Source organism: Zootoca vivipara, chromosome 8 (assembly GCF_963506605.1).
Source record: "Zootoca vivipara chromosome 8, rZooViv1.1, whole genome shotgun sequence".
Taxonomy (NCBI): Eukaryota; Metazoa; Chordata; class Lepidosauria; order Squamata; family Lacertidae; genus Zootoca; species Zootoca vivipara.
Window position 1 is genome coordinate 15,194,007 of NC_083283.1, and position 25,632 is coordinate 15,219,638.

General features: G+C 44.8%; 1 protein-coding gene across 4 annotated transcripts in view; it reads left to right on the plus strand.

Moving 5' to 3' along the window:
• Positions 1 to 25,632, plus strand: part of SAMD12 (sterile alpha motif domain containing 12) — a 199,078-nt gene that overhangs the window by 131,891 nt on the left and 41,555 nt on the right. For 2 of the 4 annotated variants that reach the window (XM_060277651.1, XM_060277652.1), the window contains exon 5: positions 3,948 to 5,730. The exons of 1 other annotated variant lie outside the window; for it this stretch is intronic. In XM_060277651.1, the coding sequence (XP_060133634.1) occupies positions 3,948 to 3,979 (32 nt within the window). In that variant the 3' untranslated portion in view covers positions 3,980 to 5,730. Of the gene's footprint in view, positions 1 to 3,947; positions 5,731 to 9,622; positions 9,686 to 25,632 lie in introns of those variants that run through there. One more of the 4 variants, XM_035124405.2, reaches the window with a different exon arrangement.

Consider the following 25,632-nt stretch of genomic DNA (forward strand, 5'->3'; position numbering starts at 1 on the left):
CCTGGTCTTTTGTTGTGCTTTCATGTTATGAGAAAGGAGGGGGCAGAAGCTGCTCTTTGGGACTACTGAGGAACTTTGCTTTAAACATCATATCCTATGAGTGTTCATTGTACAATCACCTAAACACTACATAGGATTTCAAAGTGAACTTTTGCACTTTAGAGTTGACTATACTTGGAATGTATGCCATAGGCTATAGCCATTTAAGTGATTATTGTTAGCTATATTTTTGTTATAATATATTTCATATTTTTTCATACTTCTTCACGGTCTTTGTGTATTTCTTATTTGGTGATTGAAGAAAGAGCATTCCACTATCTAAACAGAACTGAATGTTCTAAAATACCGCTGTTGAATGCTTGCATTTGGTGCAGTTCAGTCAGCACAGGTCGTCTCCTGTATTTGATGCAGATAGAACACCTTTTTGCTCTCTTCCTTGACGCTAATCTCCAGGGTTTAGATTTAATGTTTGTTTCCGACACCCATCCTGCCTGTTACCTGTCCTTGGCGATACATCATTTGCATGGTGACGCAAAAGGAGTGGGTTGTCAGTCTTCATAAAATGTCAAGGACCCAGTGTCAAGATAAAAAGGCAATATTCTTCTAAGTGGTTCAGGCAGACAATAAAGCCTTTTTGTCAAGGTAGAGATGGTAGCGTTTTCTGTCTCCGAGTGTGAAGTGGCCTTAACGTGGGAATATCTTGGCTCTGTAGTCTGGTTTATTCCTGCTTCTCACCGAGGTGGCAAATCTGTGTTGAGGCTTTGCACTTTGAGATGCAGGTGGAGGCTTCCGTTTCTGAATGCTACTCCTTGCAAAAATAATAAAAAAGGGATGTCACTAGTAGCTTCTTTTGATGGTCAGGTAGCACTTCAAAGCCACAAGTCAGGAATAGGGTTCCCCTCGACCCATACACTTTCTGAAGTACAATTCATCAGGTACCAGAGCAAGGTGGGATCTGAATCTAGTCAACACATCCCTCCAGCAGCGGCTACAATAGTATAGGTACAACATTTCACATGTACCGTGTTTCTCATATTATAAGACATGTCTTATATTTATTTTTTCCTCAAAAAAACACACTATGGCTTATTTTCAAGGGATGTCTTATTTTTTTTCCTCCTGCCGCGGCCGGCATTGCTGCTGCGCCTATCACTATGTCTTATTTTCGGGGTATGGCTTATATTCCTTGAATGCTTAAAAATCCTGCTATGGCTTATTTTATGGGTATGTCTTAAAATATGAGAAACAGGGTAGTACATGGACATCTGAACATATAAAGCCCTTCGGATAGAGGGTTTTTTTACAGAAATAAGCTATATCACGGGTCAACATGTGGAATGTACGCCAAGTTTGGGATTGTTAACTATTTTTAAAGAAGGGCAATCTGACCTTTGTTATAAAGAACTAATTACTTTTCTTTTAGTAGCAACGTGCCTACTAGTGAGTGGAACAGAACTAGAAAGGATTGGAACATCTGTGTATCTCTCTGTGGCGTTTTACCTCTAGGGGACCAGCAAGGGTTAATTAGTAAGGGAGAGTGAAGAGCCAATAGGAGCTCAGTAGGCAGAATCCAATAGGAGCTCAGTAGGCAGAAGCAGGGAGGATATATTGTGCTGAGTCTGAGAGAGAATTAAGAAGGGAATTTCAGAATCAGGAGGACGTTGGGGGAACTAGTAGGAAAGGATAGGTAAAGGTAAAGGGACCCCTGACCATTAGGTCCAGTCGTGACTGACTCTGGGGTTGCGCACTCATCTCGCATTATTGGCCGAGGGAGCCAGCGTACAGCTTCCAGGTCATGTGGCCAGCATGACAAAGCCGCTTCTGGCAAACCAGAGCAGCACATGGAAACGCCGTTTACCTTCCCGCTGTAGCGGTTCCTATTTACTTGCATTTTGACGTGCTTTCGAACTGCTAGGTTGGCAGGAGCTGGGACCAAGCAACGGGAGCTCACCCCGTCGCGGGGATTCAAACCGCCGACCTTCTGATCAGCAAGCCCTAGGCTCTGTGGTTTAACCCACAGCGCCACCTGGGTCACAGTAGGAAAGGATAAGTTTAAGCAAATGTACCTGAGAAGCTGTGAAGAATTTATTTGCTTGTGAGATCATCTTAAATAAACTTAATTGTTTGGTTTACCTTTCACCTGACTGGGATCCAATATATGTGTACCAGTACAGTTACTGGTTGGTGGCAGCAAATGAGTATAAAGGCATGGGAGGCTCTGGGTCAATAGACCGTGAAACGTCCGGGGGCCCTTTGCCGGTTTATCTCGCCACACTCTCGTTGTAAACAGACTGTATCAGAAAAATTAACAAATGCATTAAATAATACAAGTGATGTAGACAATTTTGTTGAAATATGGCATCCTTGTATAAAACACTTTACTGATGATCCTGAATATTGGTAAAGTAAAGGTAAAGGGGCCCCTGACCATCAGGTCCAGTCGTGTCCGACTCTGGGGTTGCGGCGCTCATCTCGCTCTATAGGCCAAGGGAGCCAGCGTTTGTCTGCAGACAGCTTCCGGGTCATGTGGCCAGCATGACAAAGCTGCTTCTGGCGAACCAGAGCAGCACACGGAAACGCCGTTTACCTTCCCGCCGGAGCGGTCCCTATTTATCTACTTGCACTTTGATGTGCTTTCGAACTGCTAGGTGGGCAGGAGCTGGGACCGAACAACGGGAGCTCACCCCGTTCCAGGGATTCAAACCGCCGACCTTCTGATCAGCAAGCCCTGGACTCTGTGGTTTAACCCACAGCACCACCTGGGTCCCTACTATTGCCAAGTGCCCAAATCTGAATATTGGCAAGTGCCCAAATCTTAGGTTGGACTTCGGCAAATTTCGCTAGATTGATCTGTCCTGTAGCAGGGAGGGGGCGAGCTGGGATTTTGTTTTTTGCATCCCTTTCTCTCTCTCTCTTTGTAATTAAAAAAATTCCTTCAGTAGCACCTTAAAGACCAACTAAGTTTTAATTTTGGTATGAACTTTCGTGTGCATGCTATTGGAAGTCAATAAAACTATATTAAAAAGCAAGCAAACAAGCAAACAATATCCCTCCAGTAATCCCTCCCACAGCCCTAGAGGCAGAGCATTGCCATCATGGCTAGTAGCCACAGAAAGCCTTTTCCTATTCATCTAATCCTCTTTTGAAGGCATCCAAGTTGGTAAACATCAGTCGCACCTGTGGCAGCAACCTTGCTCCAAAATTAGTGTGTCTAGAATTGCAGCCCTAAGGAGAACAGCAGCCCCCATCTTCATAGCATTTCTCAGGATTATATTCCCTTCTCTATAATTATTTTCTCTGACCACTCGGATGCTGGGGTTGTTGTGGGGCGGCCTGCAATGAGGAAGAACAGTTGAAGGGCATATGATGCAATTTGGCTGCATGGGCCCATATGACAGACAGAGTGAAGTGAATGCCTCTGATTTGTAACTTTCAGCATAGGGCTAATGGTGAGTTATTTGATTTATTGTTGTATTTTTATGGCCGGGGAGGGGGGGGAGAGAGGTGCTTGTTGGTTTTCCTGGCTCAGGTCAGGTGCCAAAATGGCTTGACTGGCCTTGACTGGCTACCGAGCAGATAGGCACTATATCACCAAAACAGTGGGTTGCATAGACTGAACTTCATGTTGATAAACAGAAAGTGTGAAGCTGGAATAAAACACTCTTCTGTATTTGTGCTGTCAAATGCCTTGGTCTGGGGATTTTCTGCCACACTGTGTTGGTTGTGCCTCTAAGCAACAAATCACACACGAACACCAAAAGAAAATGTACACACACACACACACACACACACACACACACACACACATTTTATCGCAGTAAATTGCAATGTGTTTATAGTGGTGCATGAGCTGTGCACATGAATTATAGCACCCCAGCAGAATTTCTGAAAATGAAAATTCCTGGATACTGCCCTGAGTCTAACTTCTCCAACCTGATGCCCTCCAGGTTTTTTGGACTACAGCTCTCATCATCCCTGACCACTGGCCAGGCTGGCTGCAGATGATGGGAGTTGAAGCAATATCTAGAAGAGGCAACAGGTTGTGGAAGGCTGATCTAGCTCATTGTAAGGCAGGTAAGCTTGTTTAAGGTGTGTTATTTCCTTTTTTGAAGACAACAAATCATTTCAGTAACAGATGACCTTCCGGTCCTCTCCACACTATGAATCCTGCAGCCTATCTTGGTTTTCCTAATCCAGTCTCCTTTGGACCACAGATCCCAAAGGGACCAGGCTAGGAGCACTGTAAGCTATGAATTTTGCGTGGCTGTCTTCCCAGGTCACTTTCCTAGCTGTGTGCCACAGCAGGAAAAGGACCATAGCTCACCTTTGCAGGCAAGAAGCCCCAAGTTCCAGGCATTTCCAGATTGATGGCCAAAGAGCAGGTTATGGAAGATCCTCCTCCAGGGACCCTGGGAAGCAGCTGCCAGTCAAACGTGCACTGTACTATGCTAGATGGACCAATGCTCTAAGGCAGGCCTCCCCAAACTGCGGCCCTCCAGATGTTCTGGCCTACAACTCCCATGATCCCTAGCTAACAGGACCAGTGGTTGGGGATGCTGGGAATTGTAGTCCAAAACATCTGGAGGGCCGAAGTTTGGGAATGCCTGCTCTAAGGCAGCTTCATATCTCAATAACAACATGGGAAGCTATCTCCAAGTCCTTGGGCAAGCAGTAGAGTGACACCCCAGGATGGTTATTCACTTTGATCTGCTCTCTTTCTGTGGCAGCCTCCTTTCAGACTGTTCCTTCCAGTGCCATTCTACTGGGTTATTGGGGTTGCAAAAAAGGATACCCTTTGTTACCTTGCATTCCTTACACGAAGCAGCAAGGCAAGGCAATAAGGATTATTCTTTCAACATTTTTTTAATGGGGTGAGACGAAGAGAGAATGAAGATACTAGACCAAATTGGCAATGCCTTCACCACTCCATTAACAATTACCGTCCTGGCCGTATGGTATTTTGTTTGTTTTCTGATCCTAATTAATCATCTTATTTTTGAGTTAAAATAATTAAAGCTAAATCCTCTCTCTTCATTTTAATCCTTCCCATGCTAAGCCGCGCACTGTTGCGCCATGCTGTCTCTCCTCTGGAAGTTGCTTGGAGCCATTTTCCTGCCTCGTAATCATGTTGTCTCTTGGAAAGTTATAAACTCTGAGAGATGAAAACACCTTCTTAAAAAACAGGAGGAGGAGGAAGGAAGGCAGCGTTAATAAGCAGCTCCCTAATCACAGCGGATGTATGCCTAGATCTGTGATCATAGGACACCAAATGTCAATGTTCCTTGGCGAAGCAAGCACTGGAAGTTAAATGCTTTGATTGGGTTTTACTTGCTTTGTTTTGTTTCAAACTTAAATGAATCATAGAGCTAGAAGGTGTATTGTGCAAGCTTGAATAAAAGTCATTTGCCAAAAGTCTGTGCAGATTTCAAAGTAATTAAAACTCAGGGACTGCCTACTTGGCACTATCTTCTTAATTGATAATCAAAATGAGCGGATCAAATAAGTATGCTTTGAACACAGCTGATAATTGCCAGCAATTCCCTTTGAAATTCTTGGATCAGTTGGATTCCATCATTAAACTGGTTGTTTGCAAATTCGCTACTAGTTGATGCAAAACCACAAAGAAAACCCTTGCATAATACAACGGTGACACTGGGTCTCATTAAATAACATAATAAGTTATAGGATGAGATGAGAGGGAATAAGTTGCTTAGAATTTCTGCTGTTTTTTTTTTTTTTTTGCCAAATCAAGGAGAATGAGAGGTGGGAAAGTGCAAGACTCTGTTCATTGCACTGGACAATGTTGTGGTAGAAGTCAACAGAAGATTTAAAACACCTTTAAAAGCAATGGGTGTTGTCCATTGTCAGCCAAGTTGCCTGATGGGACTTCCTTTTCCTCCCTTCTCCTGCATTTCCTTGTTTCATCCCAAATAAACTCCAAACCTCCAGAATACATTTCGGGGTCAAAGAATGGATATCTGCTCCATTCTGCTGGCAAACACTTAACTATACCTTACAATGTGTTCCTGAAAGGTGGGGTGGTTTGCAGAATGAGATACATCAAAAGCTTAATCGTATTGCAGTGTAGTGTATACATACTTTCTTTAAAACAGTTTTTTTAATATAAAAAAGAGTATATTACCCAACTATTCCTGCCCAGAAAGACAGATGTAGTTATTCTAAACTCCAGAACTCCACACTGTTTCTCTATTGGAATACATAGTTTACTGCTATTGGGACAGCACACATTAATCAGCTACTGAATGGCACCTAAAACAGATTCCATCACTGCCCCTCCTGCCCACTGGGGTCTAGGTTGAATGCATTTCACCATGTGCATATACATGCCAATAGCATCTCTACCTGGGCAGCTAATTATTGGTGTACTAATGCTACACATATATGGGATGGTGCACATGGAATGTGATGGTGGCAGTGATAGCTACTAACTCAGATGGCTTTAAAAAAGCATTCGACGAATTCAATGTGGTCAAGGCTATCAGTGGCTACCAGTCACGATGGCCATATTCTACTTCTACTCTCAGATGCATTATGCCTCTGAATACCGGTCTCTGGGAACTGCTGGTGGGCTGTCAGGAGTCCAGGTTCCCCGCTTGATAACACAGTAAGCATAGGTAATTAAAAAGGAGGATTTATTGCGAAAACAAACAGATAGCTCCAGACGGCTCTAACAAAGCCTCCGGCATCATTACTCAAGATGACCCTTCTGAAGACTCCTTCTGGCGTCGACAGAAGATATTGAACTTACGACCCTTACGTCTCTTGTTTTGCTTCCTATCTAGCAGCCCTCCCATTCGCCGACTCTTCAGACTTAGTGGATCAGCTCCAACCTCTTCCTATTCTGAGAGGCTGTCTCTGAATTTGTTCATGCCTAATTGTGCCTCCTGTGAGCTTTGACTGTGTTCTAGCCTGCTCTCAGCTACTGCTTTATCAGCCTGTCCATCAGGGTCAGGAAGAGCCGAAGTCTTCAGCTGTCTGCTCTCCCCTGCCTGACTATCATCTAAGCCTCTTTGTTCCTGGCTGCTTTCTGCAGCTGGCTGCAAACCTTCACTTGGTGCTGGCTCATTCCTGACATGGGCAGAGTGCTGTTGTGCTCATGTCTAGCTTGCAGGCTTCCCGTAGGCATCCGATCACCCCAACCAGAACAGGTTGTGAGACCAGATAGGCCAATGGCCAGATCCAATAGGCTCATCTTACATTCTTAAGTGTTTGAATGTGACAGTGGGGCACTGAGCACTTATGCAGGTAAACACTTTCTCCACTGCTTGCATCCCATATACCGTAAACCAGGCCTGAGATTTGGGGTGTTTGCTTTCTGCATTCCTTTTCCCCACCCCAGCCCACCCCAGCCCACCCCATGCAATACAAAGTATGTGTCCTACTAAGCGGAGTTTTCCCTCCAATAAAATAACACGTGAGCAGAGCCCGAATGTTCTTATTAATTGCTTTTGAATGCTGCAGTTGGTGTTTTGTGCTTCAGGTAGTGCTGGGATAATTGAAACAGCTGGGGGTGGGGGAGGAATCAAGTAGGATTCAAGGTGGTCTGCAAAGCTCTGGAGACAGATGTGCATATAAATGCACATTAAAAATAAACCCAAATAAGTAAATACCGAGTTACTCGCTCTTATTTACTTCTTGCGATCCAGTGGGACAGAACTCATTCCCACAAGCTTAGATGCTTGCATTTTCTATTATTATTTAAGACTTTTAAGGGTGGGGGGAATCTGGTTGAAGCTTATGTGATGTTTCAAAGTGAAGAGATGAGTGAAATTTGCATAATAGAATCACAAAAATGGAAAGCATGGAGCATTTGATATTTAAAATAGTCTCATCTGAAGCTTTTAGCACAGGTAGGAAAGGTTAATAAAAAATCCATCCATACAGCATATAAATTATTCCAGACTTTAAAATGTAAAACAAAATTATGTCCAATCCATCTTCCTGCCTTCTCTTACAAACATATGTCTCCTTAACAAACCTTTCCTACTTAAACACCTACTTGAAAAATTAAAGTGAAATGCATCACAATTCTGACTTGTGTGAGCTATAATCCAGTGTCCAGTCACTTAGCTTCATGACTTGGCCCTAGAACAGGGGTCAGCAAAGTTTTTGTGGCTTGGGCCGGTTCATGGTCCCGCAAACGCCGCGGTGGGCCCTAGTGTGTGTGTGTCCACACGCAACGCAAGCGCAAACACTGTTTCTGGTGCTCTTCCAGCGCGGAGGAGGTGTGCGCAGCTTTCCATTGGCTGCTGGAGCTTCCTGCAGCCAATGGGAGCCCGGCCAGCATCACAGAAGGCGGTCCCCGCTCTGCTCCGCGCACGGGAGCCAACTGAGCAGGTAGCAGGGGTCCATGGGCTGGTTAAACAACCCCCGGGCTTAGGTTGCCGATCCCTGCCCTAGACCCATGGCGTGAGGGCACAGTGGAGGGTGCCATTGAGCATTTGCACCTCGTCTTGCCCATGACAGTGAGTAAACAAAGCCAACCCTTCCATACTTGGGAAGTGAACGCATGGGAGGGTCTGAGGGGTAGAAGACATGACTTGCATCCACCATCACAGAAATGAAATGCTACAGAATGATGTTGGAGTACCTATGAGGAAACAGTTGAAGTGCTGGGATGAAATCAGGAGCCAAAGATCTGTTTAGTATTTTGAGATTGTAACAGTGATGGTGAGGTTAAAAAGAATTATTAGGGCTAGGCAGATCTGCCAATTTTGGTTCTTTCAGTTTCTCATGTTCCTGATTCTGGAATTCAGTCCCCCTACATTCATTCATTTGTAATAATAATAATAATAATAATAATAATAATAATAATAATAATAATAATAAATAGAATCTTTATGAAAACTCGTCAGCATTTTAGTACAAACTTCTCCAAATAGACACCTTTTTGTATGCCATTTTGATTAATATACAGTACAGTGGTGCCTCACTTAACGAATGCCCTGCTTAACGAAATTTTTGCTTAATGAAAGGATTTTTCGAGCGGAGGTTGCCTCGCTAGACGAATTCGTTTTATGAAAAATTCGTCTAGCGAATCGCAGTTTCCCATAGGAATGCATTGAAATTCAATTAATGCGTTCCTATGGGCAAAAAAAAAATCCAAAAATATTCCAATGCATTCCTATGGGATTCGCTAGACGAATTTTTCGTTATAAGAAAAGACCCGTGGAACGAATTAAATTCGTCTAGCGAGGCACCACTGTTCACAATTTTGCAAGCGGTTCCCCCTAATATCCCTTTTTGTATGTTATTGTTATGAATACATTCATCTGACTGCAGATGTCCCTCGTAATAAATGCATGTTGGGTAGTTGAACGGCTTTGCTAAATTTGAAGAAGTGCAGAAAGGAATGGAAGCATTGGGGGGGGGGGAACTGGTTGCTTTGTCAAATGCAGGCAATTGTACCCACCAGTCCAAAACACTACATCTTCAGATTCTAGATGCACAACTAAAAAATAGCACTGGCAGCCACCCGGTTAAAAGCAATCACAAATCGGCTTCATGTATATGTTTTTCGTCTATTTGTCCATCAGTTACATTTGCATCTGAGTAAAACTAAATGTTCTGAAGCAATGCGTGTTGTTTTCTTTGTTTTTAGATCTTGCATCCATGTGTTAACAGCAGCCATCGACTTAGAAAAAGACATTCCCTTCTATCACAGGTATATTTTTAGTCGGTTAAACATTTGTCAATGGATTGTCCTAACAAATTAAGAGAATAATATTGCAGTCCTGCTGAAAAATCTATGTGTCTGGCCTTCCTACTTGCACAAGCGACCGTTGCAACCATCATCTCCCCCAAGCAGTAGGAGCCTGCAGCTGTTGAAACAAGCAAGGCCCCTTTAAAAATAAGAGCTCAGTCGGTACAGCATGAGACTGTTAACCTCAGGGTTGCAGGTTCAAGCCCCATGCCGGGGAAAAGAGTCCTGCATTGCAGGGGGTTGAACTATATGCCCTTTGCGGTCCTTTCCAACTCTGCAATTCTATGATTCTACTTTGAGGATGGCACTAACCACACAGGCTCAACCTAGAGTTAATTGTTGCTTAAGCAACATCCTAAACCTATGCCAGTCTTGAGTCTCACGTAGACTTGCCCATCCCAAATGCCTCACCTGTCTACCAGCACCACCACCTGAAGCAGAACAACAGCTACTAGCCATTGAAGCACCTTTTTTGGTTTTATCCAATGGATTGTGTCAGGAGTGCATGACAGATTGCAGTACATCCAAAGGTTAGCTAAACTTGTAAATAAGCCTCATTTCACTGTGCAGGTTAGGTAAACGATCCATGCAGTCATTTTTGCAGACGGTGGGTCAATTCCCACCACTTGTAGCTACAGTTTGCACCAGCGTGGCTTGGAATCCTTGGCTTTATTGAGAAGATATAAGTAGAGAATGAGATATAAAACATGGATGGTTATGACTGAAGTACATTCTCCCCCAGGGGATCGTGTCACAACTGATGGTTTCATTTATTTTTTGTGTCTCTTTAATGAAAATTCACTCTGCTGGATATTTAGCTAGCCCAAGGAAACTTTCCCATTTGTTATTTATGATGTGTAGAGTTTCTGTTCTGTAGGATGAACTCTATTTTAGAACGAACCAGGGTGCAGATTACTTCTCACTCGACTCTTCTTATTCAATTACTGACTTTTCTCTCCCCCTGTTCCACTCGACTTGGCAACTGTACCATTACTTTTAGCAACCATATGCAAGCTATTATTCATGCTAAATGACCAATAGAGTTTTTTTAAATATATATATGATAATGTCTGGCTTTTTTCATTTATTTTTAATTTGCTATCAACTCTGTTGCTGTAACTGATCATCTGACTGTCCAGTTACAAACTTCAATATTTCCGTCTTTACAGCACGATGTGTAAATTCCAGCTAATATCTATTCCAGTAGGTGTTTCCTGTTTCCTTCTGTGCTTAAGAGATTTCCCATCCTTTGCTTATTTATTCTGTGTCTCAGCCTTCCAGTAACAAGAGTTCTCTGGGCAGTGTGCAAAATAAAAATAAATCACAAATACAGTACAGTTACAAATTAAGAAGCATCAGATAAAGAAGTTAGAACTTGAAAGCAGATCACTTGATCAAGTGATCAATATATATTTTTAAAAAATGAAGCTGTGATGCATTAGAGCACAGCATGGATGGATAACCTGTGATGGGACAGTTCAGTTGGTTAGAGCGTAGTGCTGACAATGTCAAGGTCATAGAATCGATCCCCATACAGGACAACAGCATATTCCTCCATTGCAGGGGGTTGGACTAGATGATCCTTAGGGTCCCTTCCAGGTCTACAATTCTATGATTCTATTATTCCCTTGGTCCTTGCATGGCTCCCTCAGCATGGCCAAAGACAAGGGTGGATGCGACTTGGCCAGCAACATTGAGTGAGCTGAAGGTTCCCCATCCTTGGAACAGGGCGTTGGAAAACAAGCCCAGCAATCATGCTATAAATCACAGCTCTGTGTAAAATTGTAAAGGTCTGGCCAGATAAAAAGGGTTTTGCTCAGCATCAGAAAGATATTAAAGCAGGTGCCAAAAGGTGCTTTTGGGGGGGGGGGAGGCTGAAACTTGCACACCAACCTTAGCTGGTAAAAAGCAATCTAAGCCAGAGAGGCCACTTATGTCTCAGGTGACAAAGATGGATTGCCCCAAAACTTTGGATCTGACTCCAGAAGATCCTTTATGGGAAGTGCAGCCCTCTCCAGAACAGGCTGAGCACATATCCAACCTGTCTGTTTCTTCCCTAGATCCTTCTGCTTTTGGACAGATACCTCAACATTTTTGGACCCTCTAGCACTCATGTCCTGCTTGCAGGCTTCCCACAAGCCATCTAATTGTCTACTGTGAGAACAAGATGTTGGACTAGATGGGCCTTTGGCCTGATCCAGCCGGCCTCTTATTATGTTCTTACAATAACTCCATTCTGGATAGCCTCGGGGTTTGGAGATTAATTTCCCATTTTGGGTCCACTGCCCGCCTGTGCCAGTTTTCAATCACATTGAAGATTTCTTTTTTAAAGCAACAATCTAATATTTTTATGAAACAATTCCATTGCCAGTTTTATTAGGTGACAGGGGAAGCTTTAGATAAGAACAGGTCTGTACTAGGCAGTGACTTGCCGGTTGGTATTCTGTAACATTTAGACTAGCTTTTTAATAACTGGGATCACACATTGATCTGTGTTCTGTTGAGCTAGAATATAGTGGAAATGGCCTTCTTACCTTTACAAAGAAGCAAACACTCCTTAACAGAACCTTATTGGAGTTTTCATAGAATCATAGAATCTTAGAGTTGGAAGGGACCTCAATGTCATCTCGTCCAACCCTCTGCAATGCAAGAATCTCAGGGAAGCATCCATGACAAAACCTTTGCTTGAAAACCTCCAAGGAAGGAGAGTCCACAACCTCCTGAGGAAGATCGTTCCACTGTTGAACAGCTCTTATGTCAGAAAGTCCTTCCTGGTGTTCAGTCAGAACCCCTTTACTTATAACTTGAAGCCATTGGTTCGGGTCCCAACCCCTTTAGAGCAGGAGAAAAGAAGCTTGCTCCATCTTCCATGTGACAGCCCTTGAGATATTTGAAGATGGCTGACGTATCTCCTCTCAGTTTCCTTTTTTCCAGGTTCCTTATTGGAATTCAGGTCTCAAACCAATGGCTTCAAGTTACAAGGAGGAGGAGGAGGAGGAGGAGGAGGAGGAGGAGGAGGAGGAGGAGGAGGAGGAGGAGAAGAAGAAGAAGAAGAAGAAGAAGGAGAAGAAGAATAGTAGTTTCGATTTGATATCCCGCTTTATCACTACCCAAAGGAGTCTCAAAGCGGCTAACATTCTCCTTTCCCTTCCTCCCCCACAACAAACACTCTGTGAGGTGAGTGGGGCTGAGAGACTTCAGAGAAGTGTGACTAGCCCAAGGTCACCCAGCAGCTGCATGTGGAGGAGCAGAGACGCGAACCCGGTTCCCCAGATTACGAGTCTACCGCTCTTAACCACTGCACCATGCTGCTTACAGTGGTTTCTGGTTACAAGAAAAGAGATTCCGACTAAACATCAGGAAGATCTTTCTGATGTAAGAGTTATTTGACAGTGAAACTGCCTCCCTTAGGAGGTTGTGGACTCTTCTTCCTTGGAGGTTTTTAAGCAGAGGTTGGATGGCCATCTGTCATGGTTGTGATTCCTGCATTGCAGGGAGTTGGACTAGTGGGTAACTTTCAACCCTAAAATTCTGTGTTTCTGTGATTCCCATAGTCATGTCTTGTTCCAGTTAGTTCCCATGGTCTAGCTTGTTGACAGCCAGCCTTGGAAGCCGATCACTAACAGTGAAATGACTCCTACTGCGTTGTACGGGCACGCTGAGCTTAGTGGCGGCTGTGAGTGAGGTATTGTGCTGGTACTCTGTACTTGTATGTTTCTGCCTGCTTTCATTAATGCGCTTGGCCCAAGTACTCCCGCTTCCCTGGAATGGAGTCTGACAGTGCCATTTACTTTCCAAGTACTGCTGATGCAATCTTACCCGCTAAGATGCAGAGAATCATCAATCACCGCAGGCGTGCATTTGCCACAGCAGTTGCCACAGCAAACAAGAGAGGGGAGCAAGAGAGAGCTGGCATGAATGAGATCTGCCTGCTGGGCCCAATGATGTTGCCATAGAAGAACAAGGCAGCCACGCCCTTGCCTGGCCTACTGCAGGCATTGATTAATTGCCATTATTTGGCTATGCACATGGGGAAGGGTTCCTGTTGTTAGGCGTGGGACACATATGCGGTAAGCCTCTGTTTCATCACAAAAAAGGTCTCTGTGGATCAAATATTAAGGTAAAGGGACCCCTGACCATTAGGTCCAGTCGTGACCGACTCTGGAGTTGCACACTCATCTTGCGTTATTGGCCGAGGGAGCCGGCGTATAGCTTCCAGGTCATGTGGCCAGCATGGCAAAGCCGCTTCTGGCAAACCAGAGCAGCACATGGAAACGCCGTTTACCTTCCCGCTGTAGCGGTTCCTATTTATCTACTTGCATTTTGACGTGCTTTCGAACTGCTAGGTTGGCAGGAACTGGGACCGAGCAACGGGAGCTCACCCCGTCACAGGGATTCGAACCGCCGACCTTCTGATCAGCAAGCCCTAGGCTCAGTGGTTTAACCCACAGCGCCACCTGTGGTTCAAATATAGTGGACTGCAGTTCCCATCATCTCTGACTATTGGCCGTGCTTGGTTCAGGTGGATGCAAGTCGGAGTCCCGCAATACCTGGAGAACCACAGGTTCCCCATCCCTGATCTGTCTAGTCCAACACCCTGTTTCCCTCTGTGGCCAACAATATACTTCTGGGAAGACCACAAAGGTCTTGCTTTGTTACTGTTATACAGCAGCACACTGCTTCCAGACCTGGAGATAGCCTAGGGTATGGAACAGAGTGCCCTTCAGATGTTGTTGGACTCCAACTCCCATCAACTTGACCCAGCGCAGCCAATAGACAGAGTTGATGGGAACTGCATTTCAACAACACCTGGTGGAGTGGGGTGGGTGGGTCTAGGCTGGATACCTGTGCATTTACATAGTAACTGCCTAATAGACCTCCATGAATTTGTCTCATCCCCATATCTAATCTAAGTGAGCAGCCATCACCACATCTTCAGGCAATGGAGACCATAAATTAACTCTTTGCTAAGTACCTTATTTTCACTGCCCTGAATCTGTTGTTGGGTGACCCCGAGTTCTAACACAAAAAAAGCAAAGTATCTCTATCTGCTGTTCTCACATTGTGCATCATTTTATAAGGCGGTTCCGTAACAGGGCGATTCCTTCACAATTTTACTTCAGTTCAGTATGGTTTGCACCCATGAAATTGGGCGTAGCGCTGTAACCTCCACCCATCTTTTCCCCTAAACTTAAGATGCCTCAAATACTTTAGTCCAGATATGGGGAACCCATACCCCCCCCAAAAAAATGTGTGTTTGACTCCAACTCATATGAGCCCTGACCATTGGCCAGGGCTGGCTGGGTCTGTTGGGAGATGGAGTCCAAATAACACCAGGCTCCCCATCCCTGCTTTAGGGATTTTTAAGATGTGGTGGAAAGTAGCATAATCAAATCAGTCAAAGCATGGACAATTCCATATATCTAGGGCCTTGCATATTCACCATAGTTTATTAAAAAGAAATATATCTAGAAAGCCTGGATTCAGTGACCTGTACATGTTTATGCCAGTAGAGAGCATTTGCATAATTCATGCTACAGGGTTTTAAAGATCAGTTCAAACAATTTTATTCTAGTTGTTGGAATGCCGCTGAATCCCAACTGCAGCCGCTGAAAATTCTCTTGAGCCACCTCTGCTGCTTCCGGAATTTTAGCAGATGTGGCCACAAACATTCAAGTGTGTCTTGTGGGGAGAGGAGGGGGTGCTTTCTAAAAATTCTGAAATGAAAGCTTTGATTTCCAGGCAGCTGAATCCTAAACCCAAAACAGTCATACCTTGGTTTACAAACAGCTTAGTTCTTGAATGTTTTGGCTCCCGAATGCTGCAAACCCAGAAGTGAGTGTTCCAGTTTGCGAACTATTTTTGGAAGCTGAATGTCTGACGGGGTTTCCACGGCTTCCGATTGGCTGCAGGAGCTTCCTGCAGCCCAACAGAAGCCGCACTTTGGTTTCTGAACGTTTTGGAAGTCGAACGGACTTCCGGAACAGATTCCGTTCGACTTCCGAGGTACGACTGTAGGATGGTTTGTGTGTTTTCCTGTGCTGCTGTGGAATTGCAGCATAAACACAGCCTTACATAAGCATGCCCATAGAATTCGTGATCACTTATCAGAAGGGTTTGAAAGCGCTCGGAGCTCTTCAGTATATACCGGTACATGTAACAATTCAGCGGCTGAAATCTCTTTTAAGAACAATATTAAATAACTATCAGGCCTCAATTGGGTGCTAAATTGGATACTGTTTCACTGTGGACTTGTGACACCGAGAGACGGAATACAGGAGCCAGGAGGAAATGTGTCAACCGCGGACGTACAATGTGACACTTTAAAGAGTTGAATTATACAGCGCTAAGTATGTTTCTAGTTTAGCGAGAAAGGATTACACTGGAAAAAAATGTAGAGGCCGTTGAGAATAAGTGTAAGAGAAGGGACCTTAAATTAATTGGCGTTGCAGAAAAGAACAGTTGACATTGAAACAGCTAATAACTAATAATGGTAAGGACTTGTTGGGAAAGTTTCTTCCACCCTTGAAAAGTGGAGAGAAGATGTACAGAATACTAAGATGTGTTTTCTATACAGTGGCCTCTTTTTCATTGCGAGGTGGAGTCTTTGAATTCTGAAATTAAAGCCCGAACCTCAGGAAGAGCTGGGTGGCAAGTTCCTCATGTACACACATACCCAACAGGCTTTTGCATCCACTTTGAGAGTTGCCATGGTGATGGTCAATTGGGCCCACATACCCACCATTCATTTAAACCCTATGATATGCTTCGATATGAAAACAAATAATTCTGAAAACTAAATTCTGTTAAAGGTACTGAGGGTTATTCACCTTACAGAGCTACAATTTCTGAAGTCTGTGTGAAAAGGGATTGTGTGCCCTCTGACATGTCGCAGAGGAAAACTAGGGTGGACGTTTTCTGGGACCTTGCTCCTGCATGAGTCACATGACCCTTGCGAGAGCATGCCCCCCCCCAAAAAAATGTGTATCTTTCGGAGCTGCAATCTCTCAGGGGCCAGGTGACTCATGCAAGAATACGGGCCCCCAAAACAGGATGTCCCAATTAAATCAGGGCAATGGAGAAGTATGGGGTTCGTAGTTAAATAGTTCTATGAGGGGAGTAGGGGACTCCTGTCAGAATCTGTAACAGAATTCACAGAATTCCTTGGGGGAATGCAGCCTAGGAGTCTGTGGGCCAAAGCTGGATCCTACTGTTTCCTGTATAAAGTGAGATCTCACTCTAGAGCAGGTGGGAGGGGAGACCTTTTGGAACCCGAGGCCTACCTTCCCTCACAACCAACTGGGTTCCAGTAATGGCGGTTGTGGCCAGGCTCACACCTTTCGCCCTCCAGGTAAACAAGAGCCGCTGTTATAACAGTTCAAGGGCACATATAATAAGCCAGTGAAAGCCCACCTCAGAAGGCCTGCTCCCAAGTGCCTGCCCCTCACTCCAAATACAGCAGGCGGCACCAAGAGAGAGAGCCTGTTCTGTGTGGGGTGTCCTGTTTGGTGAATGCTTTCCTTAAAGCAGGGCTATAAAACATGGGCTATAGCTGCCATCGTCCCTTACCATTGATCCTGTTGACTAGGACGGACAAGGCCATATCCTTGCTTTAAACCAATAGTATTTAACAGTTTCAAAGGTGGGACTGACCCACCATATGAACCTATATTTATATGGCAGCTTCATTGCAGTCTCTGGTCAGCTGCATCTCCCATCAGTTGAAAACCAGTCCTCTAAATCAGTCTTCCTCGACCTCATAACCTTCTGAATCCTTTGGACCATAACTCCCATCATCTTTTGCCATTCACCACACTGGGCTGGAGCTGATAGGAGATGGCCCTCCTCTTAAACAAACAAACACACACACACACAACTCTCACCTTTCACCTACCCTGAAGTCTTTTAAGCCCCAGGCAAAGACTTTATTCCCTCTGTCTTCTTACCATTTTTCTAATATTTTAGACATGTTATTTTAGTTCCTCAGGAATTCTGACGGTGATTAGTATTACTTGCACGGTGGTCCCTGTTCTTAGAGGTTTGCAAAGATGCATTTTCGTTAAGGGTTTTTGTTTTGTTTTCAAGGCCCTATTATGTACTGCATTTTGAACGTAATTGGGTATTTTAATTGTTTTATGGTTTATTGTACATCGTCACCTAGAGGCTTTCACACGAGGCGGCAAATGAAACGAAATAAGCGCAGGGACGCCATTTGCAGCCCCTGCACAGTTTGTGCTCTCGCACGTTCAGCTGAAAGCCTGAGCAGAAACCATCCCCCTTGACCACTTGAGGTCTTAACTCATCCGGACGCCCAAGTCTCAGAGACCGGCTACCCCTGGGTTAGCAGCTAAACCTTGGTCTGTGGGAAAGCAGGCTTTGTGGAGGAGACAAGCATCTTGAGGGGAGATTAAGAGCAAGCAGGAATTAAGCTTACAGCTAAAGTATAAGAAAGGGGCGCAGGTGGCGCTGTGGGTTAAACCACTGAGCCTAGGGCTTGCTGATCAGAAGGTCAGCGGTTGGAATCCTTGTGACGGGGTGAGCTCCCGTTGCTCGGTCCCAGCTCCTGCCAACCTAGCAGTTCAAAAGCATGTCAAAGTGCAAGTAGATAAATAGGTACTGCTCCAAGCGAGAAGGATAAACGGCGTTTCCATGTGCTGCTCTGGTTTGCCAGAAGCGGCTTTGTCATGCTGGCCACATGACCTGGAAGCTGTACACCGGCTCCCTCGGCCAATAACGCGAGATGAGCGCCAGAACCCCAGAGTTGGTCACGACTGGACCTAATGGTCAGGGGTCCCTTTACCTTTAAAGTATAAGAAATGAAGAGGGAGTGGGGGGCATCAGCTGGGAGGGAGTGTGCAACAGAAGAGAACAAGTAGTGGAAGAAAAAATGTAGTACAGTGGTTACGTATCCTTCGGGATACGCATGCGACAAACCCGGAAGTGTTTTTCCAGGTTTCACCCTGCGTGCGCATGCACAGAAGCACTCTATCATGCCACACACATGTGCAGAACAGGACCTCCGGTTACGGAAACCTCAGGATCCGACCGGAGCTCCGGAATGGATCCGGTCTGCAACCGAAGGTACCACTGTACAGTATCAGCCCAAAGCATTTTGGGACCTGATGTGGGCCCCAAAATGTTGTTCCCTTCACTGCCTTCTTATTGCTTAGCTACCAGGGCCATCTCTCCCTTAGGAGAGCTGTAGGGTCTCCTTAAAGGGCCCACAACTGATTCTGCAGTCCCATGGGGGAGGAAATCGGTTCATTTTGCATTTAAAGGCAAACTGAAGCACAGCCAACCTTCAAAATTCGCACTTTTCCAGATTTTGCAATGCAGGCAATGTGTACAACAATGCCTATTTAAGAGTGCATCAAAATGCATATATTGCCAAAAATAACACACACAAATGCATTATATTAGGGTAAATTGGGTATATTAGTTAAAACTGCATACAAATGCATGTTTATTAGGAGAAATTTGCACTAAAAGGCTAATGAATTTTCATGAGGATTTTTATTTTAACTTAATGTGAATTGTTGAGGGAATGTGGAGAACTGAATTTAAGACTAGGAAAATGGGGAACTCTAAGAACTGAAATGGACAGGTTTTCCCATCCCTAGTCTTATTTTCCTGCGTGGCTGCGGAGAGGAGAAGCTGTAAGCCATCCTTAGAGTCTGGGGCATAGCTGCCAAGTTCTTCCCTTATGCTGAATAGGCTTCCTCGCAAGAAAAGGGAAAACTTGGCAGCTATGGTCTGGGGACATTGGGAGAACCACATCCTCAGACCAGGAAGGGTGACTGGTGAGTCACCAGGCAGAAGCTGGGACCCCGAGGCAAGGAACATGACACTTGGTGGCCGTGACTCACTGCACGAGTTCCCGGGAACTCTCAGCTTCCATGCAGTGAATCAGTCATGTGCAGCCGTTCGCCATTTGGAACAGCCTTTCCACTTAGTGCGCTTGTATGGGTTACAGAGTTCAAGAACGCGTGCTAAGAAGCCAAGGTACCTGATCTCAGCCCCAACTCAAAGCCAAGGGAGACAGAGGTGTCCTAAGAAATCCCTGCCCACAGCATCTGCGTACAGTGGTACCTCTGGTTATGAACATAATTCGTCACGGAGGTCCGTTCTTAACCTGAAACCGTTCCTAACCTGAGGTACTACTTTAGCTAATGGGGCCTCCTGCGGCCGCCGTGCCGCCGCCGCACGATTTCTGTTCTCACCCTGAGGTAAAGTTCTTAACCCGAGGTACTCCTTCCAGGTTAGCGGAGTCTGTAACCTAAAGTGTTTTTAACCCGAGGTGTTTGTAAACTGAGGTACCACTGTATAGGGGTTGCTCTCAAACTGCCTTCTCTCTATAACTTCTTCACCATGCACTAGGATGCAAGCATAGGCTGCGCTGGCAATAACTCTGAGGCTGTAGGTCCCCCCCCCCCTTTAAGAGTCTGCCAGGCTATTTCTGCCCACCGAGAGACCAGCCTTTTTGAAATCCAAAGTTGGCCGTCCTAATGGAGATGCTCTCAAGTGGTCTCTGTGCACCCCCTGGCTCGTGTGAAGACATATCTACAAAACGGTACTAGGTGGGGTGTGTTTTGTAACAGGTTCTCCAGGATGTGGGAAGATGAGGAGGAAATACAACTGAAGAAGGGCTCCACACCCCTTAGTTCTGAAGGTAGTCTTGGGCAGAGGACCTCGCACCCTGATTTTCCTACTACCCACCAAGACTTGCCCAGTGTGTCATCACTCATTATCCACAAGTTCCAGACTAGGGCTCTGGTCATCCAGTTAAAGAACTCTTAGTGATGGATCAAATGAGTTTTGCAATGCAGTCCTATGCCTTTTTTGGACTAAGTCACTTAAGAATAGGTTACTCAGAGCTCAGTAGGGCTGACGCCCAGGAAAGAGCCGTCTCAGTCCTATACATGCCTGCTAAGAATGTGTCTACATGTAAGCACAGAAGTAGGTCTCATTGAGTCTAATGAGGCTTACTTACAGGTAAGTGGGTCTAGAACTGCAGCCTTAATTACTTAAAGCAGCATAAACTTGTATATGACTAAAAGAAGCATGCTAACTTTGATTTTAGATGGTGGCACGTCTTTCAATTTACTGGACAAATATTTGTCAACTGACCAATCAAATGGCCATGTATTTGATGGCTGTCAAATCTTATCAAACGTTTCATAAAGTCATGGTGCTGATTAGCCTGCTGTTCCTTAGCAGAAGTGCCTTTTAAAACTACGTACTACTTTTTTAAATTAGTTGCTGTTCCTTTGCTTTATTTCTGTTTTAATTTCCTTTTTTAAAATAACATGTAGGCTGGCACTGGTGTTCTAGGATAAAAGCCAGGGAGAAGAATTGCTCAGTGAATCATTCATATTTATAGAAACCTTACCTAACATTCTTAAAAGTTATAATAATTTATGGGAGGGGATTTAAAAGTTTATGTTGTCTCCAAAAGCTACCTAATCTGTTTTGTTTTGTTTTGTGATTAGCAAAAAATCATATAATAATTCATACTTAGATTTGTATGTTGCTTTTGCACAAAAATAATCACGCTCAAAGCAGCTTACAACAAAGAAAAATGAAATACATCTCAAAATCATCCACCACAAGAACAATTTCAAGATAAGATTTTAAAAAACAACAACCCAATAACATAATAGCAAATGTAACAACATGCAAAGAACATTTCAGTGCTATAAATAAAACAACATTCACATTAAAAGCATCACATCTCCTGGCAATAGCAAAAATAGCAAGGGATTTTGACCGGTTCACCTTGGTCCTAGAAACTACCCCTCCCGTGCTATTGCTCATAGAATCGCTCCTGCAGCAACTTGCAAATCTTCCAAAGGAAGGTGTTGGGTGGCTGGAAAAATCTTCCCCATGATGCTGCTGCAGGCTGTTGATTGTTGAAGTATTTTTAATTGCAAGTTAATGCTTTAAAAATTACTGATTTTGCAACATTTGAACTTTCCCCCCTCCCCCATGACTCAAATGCCTCGCCCTCTGGTACATTGTGTGTCATAGCTGGTGCCGAATTAGAACAGCCATTCTCTCCATTGTGAGAATAGGGAAGAGGAGGAAATGCCCCTTCTAAGATGCCTCCTGCGGTTGTTGCTAAGTACTTATATTAAAAAAAAACCTATCTATTACAAAAATAATTGCCCAGTAAATTTTAAAAAATGCTTTCTGCCAATTAAAAAAGCTTATGAAAGGATGGTTAAGGGAGTGGTCCTAAACTTCCAGGAAGGGCAGGCAGGCAGTCTGTTGGACGCTGCTGGTTTTCCTCTCCTCTTTCAAAGAAAGGGACAATAATAGAATTGTAGAGTTGGAAGAAGATCAAACCTATCTATCCTGAAGGAAATCAGCCCTGAGTGCTCACTGGAAGGACAGATCCTGAAGCTGAGGCTCCAATACTTTGGCCACCTCATGAGAAGAGAAGACTCCCTGGAAAAGTCCCTGATATTGGGAAAGATTGGGGGCACAAGGAGAAGGGGATGACAGAGGACGAGGTGGTTGGACAGTGTTCTTGAAGCTACCAACATGAGTCTGACCAAACTGCGGGAGGCAGTGGAAGACAGGAGTGCCTGGCGTGCTCTGGTCCATAGAGTCACAAAAAGTTGGACATGACTGAACGGCTAAACAACAACAACAACAATTTCACGCAGGGCAGGAGGTGTGTCTTCACAGTGCAACAGATTTCTATTGGAACTCTTTGTATCTTGGATGGGACCCTGTGGATTGTCTCATAATCCAACCCTCACACCAATTGAGAAATATGCAGCTATCCCGTATGGGATTGAACCTGCAATCTTGGCATCATCAGCACCACACTCTAACCAACTGAGCTATCTAGGCTGAGAAGTCAGAGGCCTTTCCAGTGCAGCAACTGTTCTGGGGGGCATGTCTGGGGCAGATAGGAGAAGGTTTTTGATCTGCTGTTTCCAAACCCTCTTGTCCCCCAGACATTTCTCCTGAGCGGGGGGGGGGGGGGGGAGAGAGAGATTATGCCAGCCCTGGGATTGGCATGGTTATTTCCCCTTCCATTGGGTGAAGGTAAAAAGCCCATGTAAAATGGTTGAGTTCAATGAATATATTTCCAAAATAAGTACGTATAGACTGGAAACATACATAGGAAGGCTGCCTTATACAGTCATACCTTGGGTTGCGAACACTGCGGGTTGCATGTTTTCGGGTTACTTCTGGGTTTTGGTGCTCGCACGTGCGCAGAAGCGCAAAATGACGTCATGCACAGAAGCCCACGAATTGCGTCACGCACGTGCACAGACGCGGCGCTGTGGGTTGTGAACGCTGCGGGTTGCGAACGTGCCTCCTGCACGGATCACGTTCGCAACCCAAGGTATGACTGTATCCAATTAAACCATTCGTCGGTCTTGCTCAGCATCGTCAACACTGACTGGCTGCAGCTGCCCTGGATTTCTGGCCAAAGTCTTCCCCAGCCCTACATGGAGACATCAGTGATTGAAGCAGGGGGACCTTTTGCATGCAAAGAATGTGCAGGTACTTGCAGGAAGCAAATTGCTTTAAAAGGGCAAAGCAGAGTCAGGACTAGAAGGAGAGAGGCAAGAAGAGGGAAATGGAGTTGTGTGGCTTTGGGAATCTGCTCCTTAGCGCAGGTTTTATGATGCAATAGCCCTTTGATAGTAGTCTATGCCAACCAGGATGCATTTAGACTTTTACCATAGAACTAGAAAGGAAAAGTACTGGGCAGGGATTTTATATATAATTATATGTGTAATAAACCACTTTTATATTTCATCAGCGGCAGCTAACTGAGAACACCCGTAAGCTCAGAACTAGCAATCTACTATTTTAAGATATCCCAGAGCAAGTTAATTTTAGAGTTAGTGCTTTGTAATTTTAACTAGAGCATTGCATCATTGGAGGATTTCACTTTTTTTTACAGCGTTTTAAGAAGGGAAACTCGTGATTATCTAGGGGAGCAGAAAATCTCCCAATTTTTATGCACGTGCAACGCCTGGAGGAGGATGGAGTTCCAGCAGACAGCCACCACCTGGGGGGCAAATGAGCCCTATGTCTGACCCAGGTGAAGACGGAACCATCCAAAATGCATACCAAATAGCCTTGAAGGATGGTCAGAGGTGCCATGGGCAACACTGGGCTCTGTCCCTCTTTCCTGCCCGCCCTCCTCTAATGCCCTCTTGCATCTCTGCCTCCCAAAGGCTTGCACAGCTGTTTGTTGCAGCAGCCCTGGCTACGAGCTCCCCAGGTGAATGCTCCCCAGGTGAATGTTTCCCAGGCCCCTGTGGGGCATTGTGAGGAGGAACCTCTCTTTGGGGCAGGGGGGCAGCTCAGAGAAACCTCTGCTATATAGTAGGGAGAACCAGATGTTGCTGGACTGCAGTTCACATTGCCCCCCACCACTGCCTATGCCAACAAGAGTTTGTGGGAATGTCCAGGGAGGCAGGAGAGGGTATATTGTTTAATGGTATTCTTCCTAACTTGTGTTGTTGTTGTTGTTGTTGTTGTTGTTTAGTAGTTTAGTCATGTCTGACTCTTTGTGACCCCATGGACCAGAGCACGCCTCCCGCAGTTTGGTCAGACTCATGTTGGTAGCTTCAAGAACACTGTCCAACCATCTTGTCCTCTGCCGTCCCCTTCTCCTAGTGCCCTCAATCTTTCCCAACATCAGGGTCTTTTCCAGGGAGTCTTCTCTTCTCATGAGGTGACCAAAGTATTGGAGCCTCAGCTTCAGGATCTGTCCTTCCAGTGAGCACTCAGGGCTGATTTCCTTCAGAATGGATAGGTTTGATCTTCTTGCAGTCCATGGGACTCTCAAGAGTCTCCTCCAGCACCATAATTCAAAAGCATCAATTCTTCGGTGATCAGCCTTCTTTATGGTCCAGCTCTCACTTCCATACATCACTACTGGGAAAACCATAGCTTTAACTATACGGACCTTTGCTGGCAAGGTGGTGTCTCTGCTTTATAAGATGCTGTCTAGGTTTGTCATTGCTTTTCTCCCATGAAGCAGGCGTCTTTTAATTTCGTGACTGCTGTCACCATCTGCAGTGATCATGGAACCCAAGAAAGTAAAATCTCTCACTGCCTCCATTTCTTTTGTTAGCAAATTCTATGTCTTAGCAGCGTTTAAACATTCCCCCTTTAAAAGAATAGACACGACAATCTTATTAAAGTCAATATAAAAGTAGTTTACTCATATTCATTCAGTTCACAGTTAGATCCCTGAAGGCAGACAGGTTACAAAAGTATATATACATATGGAACTATCCCATAAGGGAGTTAGTCCTAAGTGACTGCAGACAGGTAAGTCACTTCTGCTCACACGTAGAAAAGAAAATAGAGAAGAGGAACAAAAGAAGGAGATGTGCTCCCCTTGCCCAGATTAGACCATGCCCACATCTAGTCACATGCAGAGGAAGTTTGTCCCAGCTCAGGAGGAAACAGGAAGTTTTCTCCTGGCTGGTACAAAGCATCTCTGCTTACCTATGCTGGGAAGTTGATCACAACTTCAGGGTTATAGCAAATCTCTTTAGAAACACTCCTAACATTTTAGAATTGTGATAGCTTTTCCGGAGAATGTCCCATCTGTCACAGCCACCCACCCTAGTCTGCAAGAATTCACCATAATCTGAGTTGAAAGCGTAAAAGGAACGAAAGGGAAGAGTCACATCAACATTTAGGCTAACGAGACGTTAGTCTTAAATCATAGCCGTACTGGGGATTTACAGCCACTTTCAAATATGGCTGGTTAAAGGAGTGTGCCAGGTGTGAGGCTGTACTTCTAAATGCAGCCAAATTCAACTTGACATCATGTCTATAAAGCTGACTTAATCGCCTAGCCTGCTAACATATTTGGGTCTGCATGCCAAGTTTGATGGCACAAAGTGGTGGAATACAGTGCA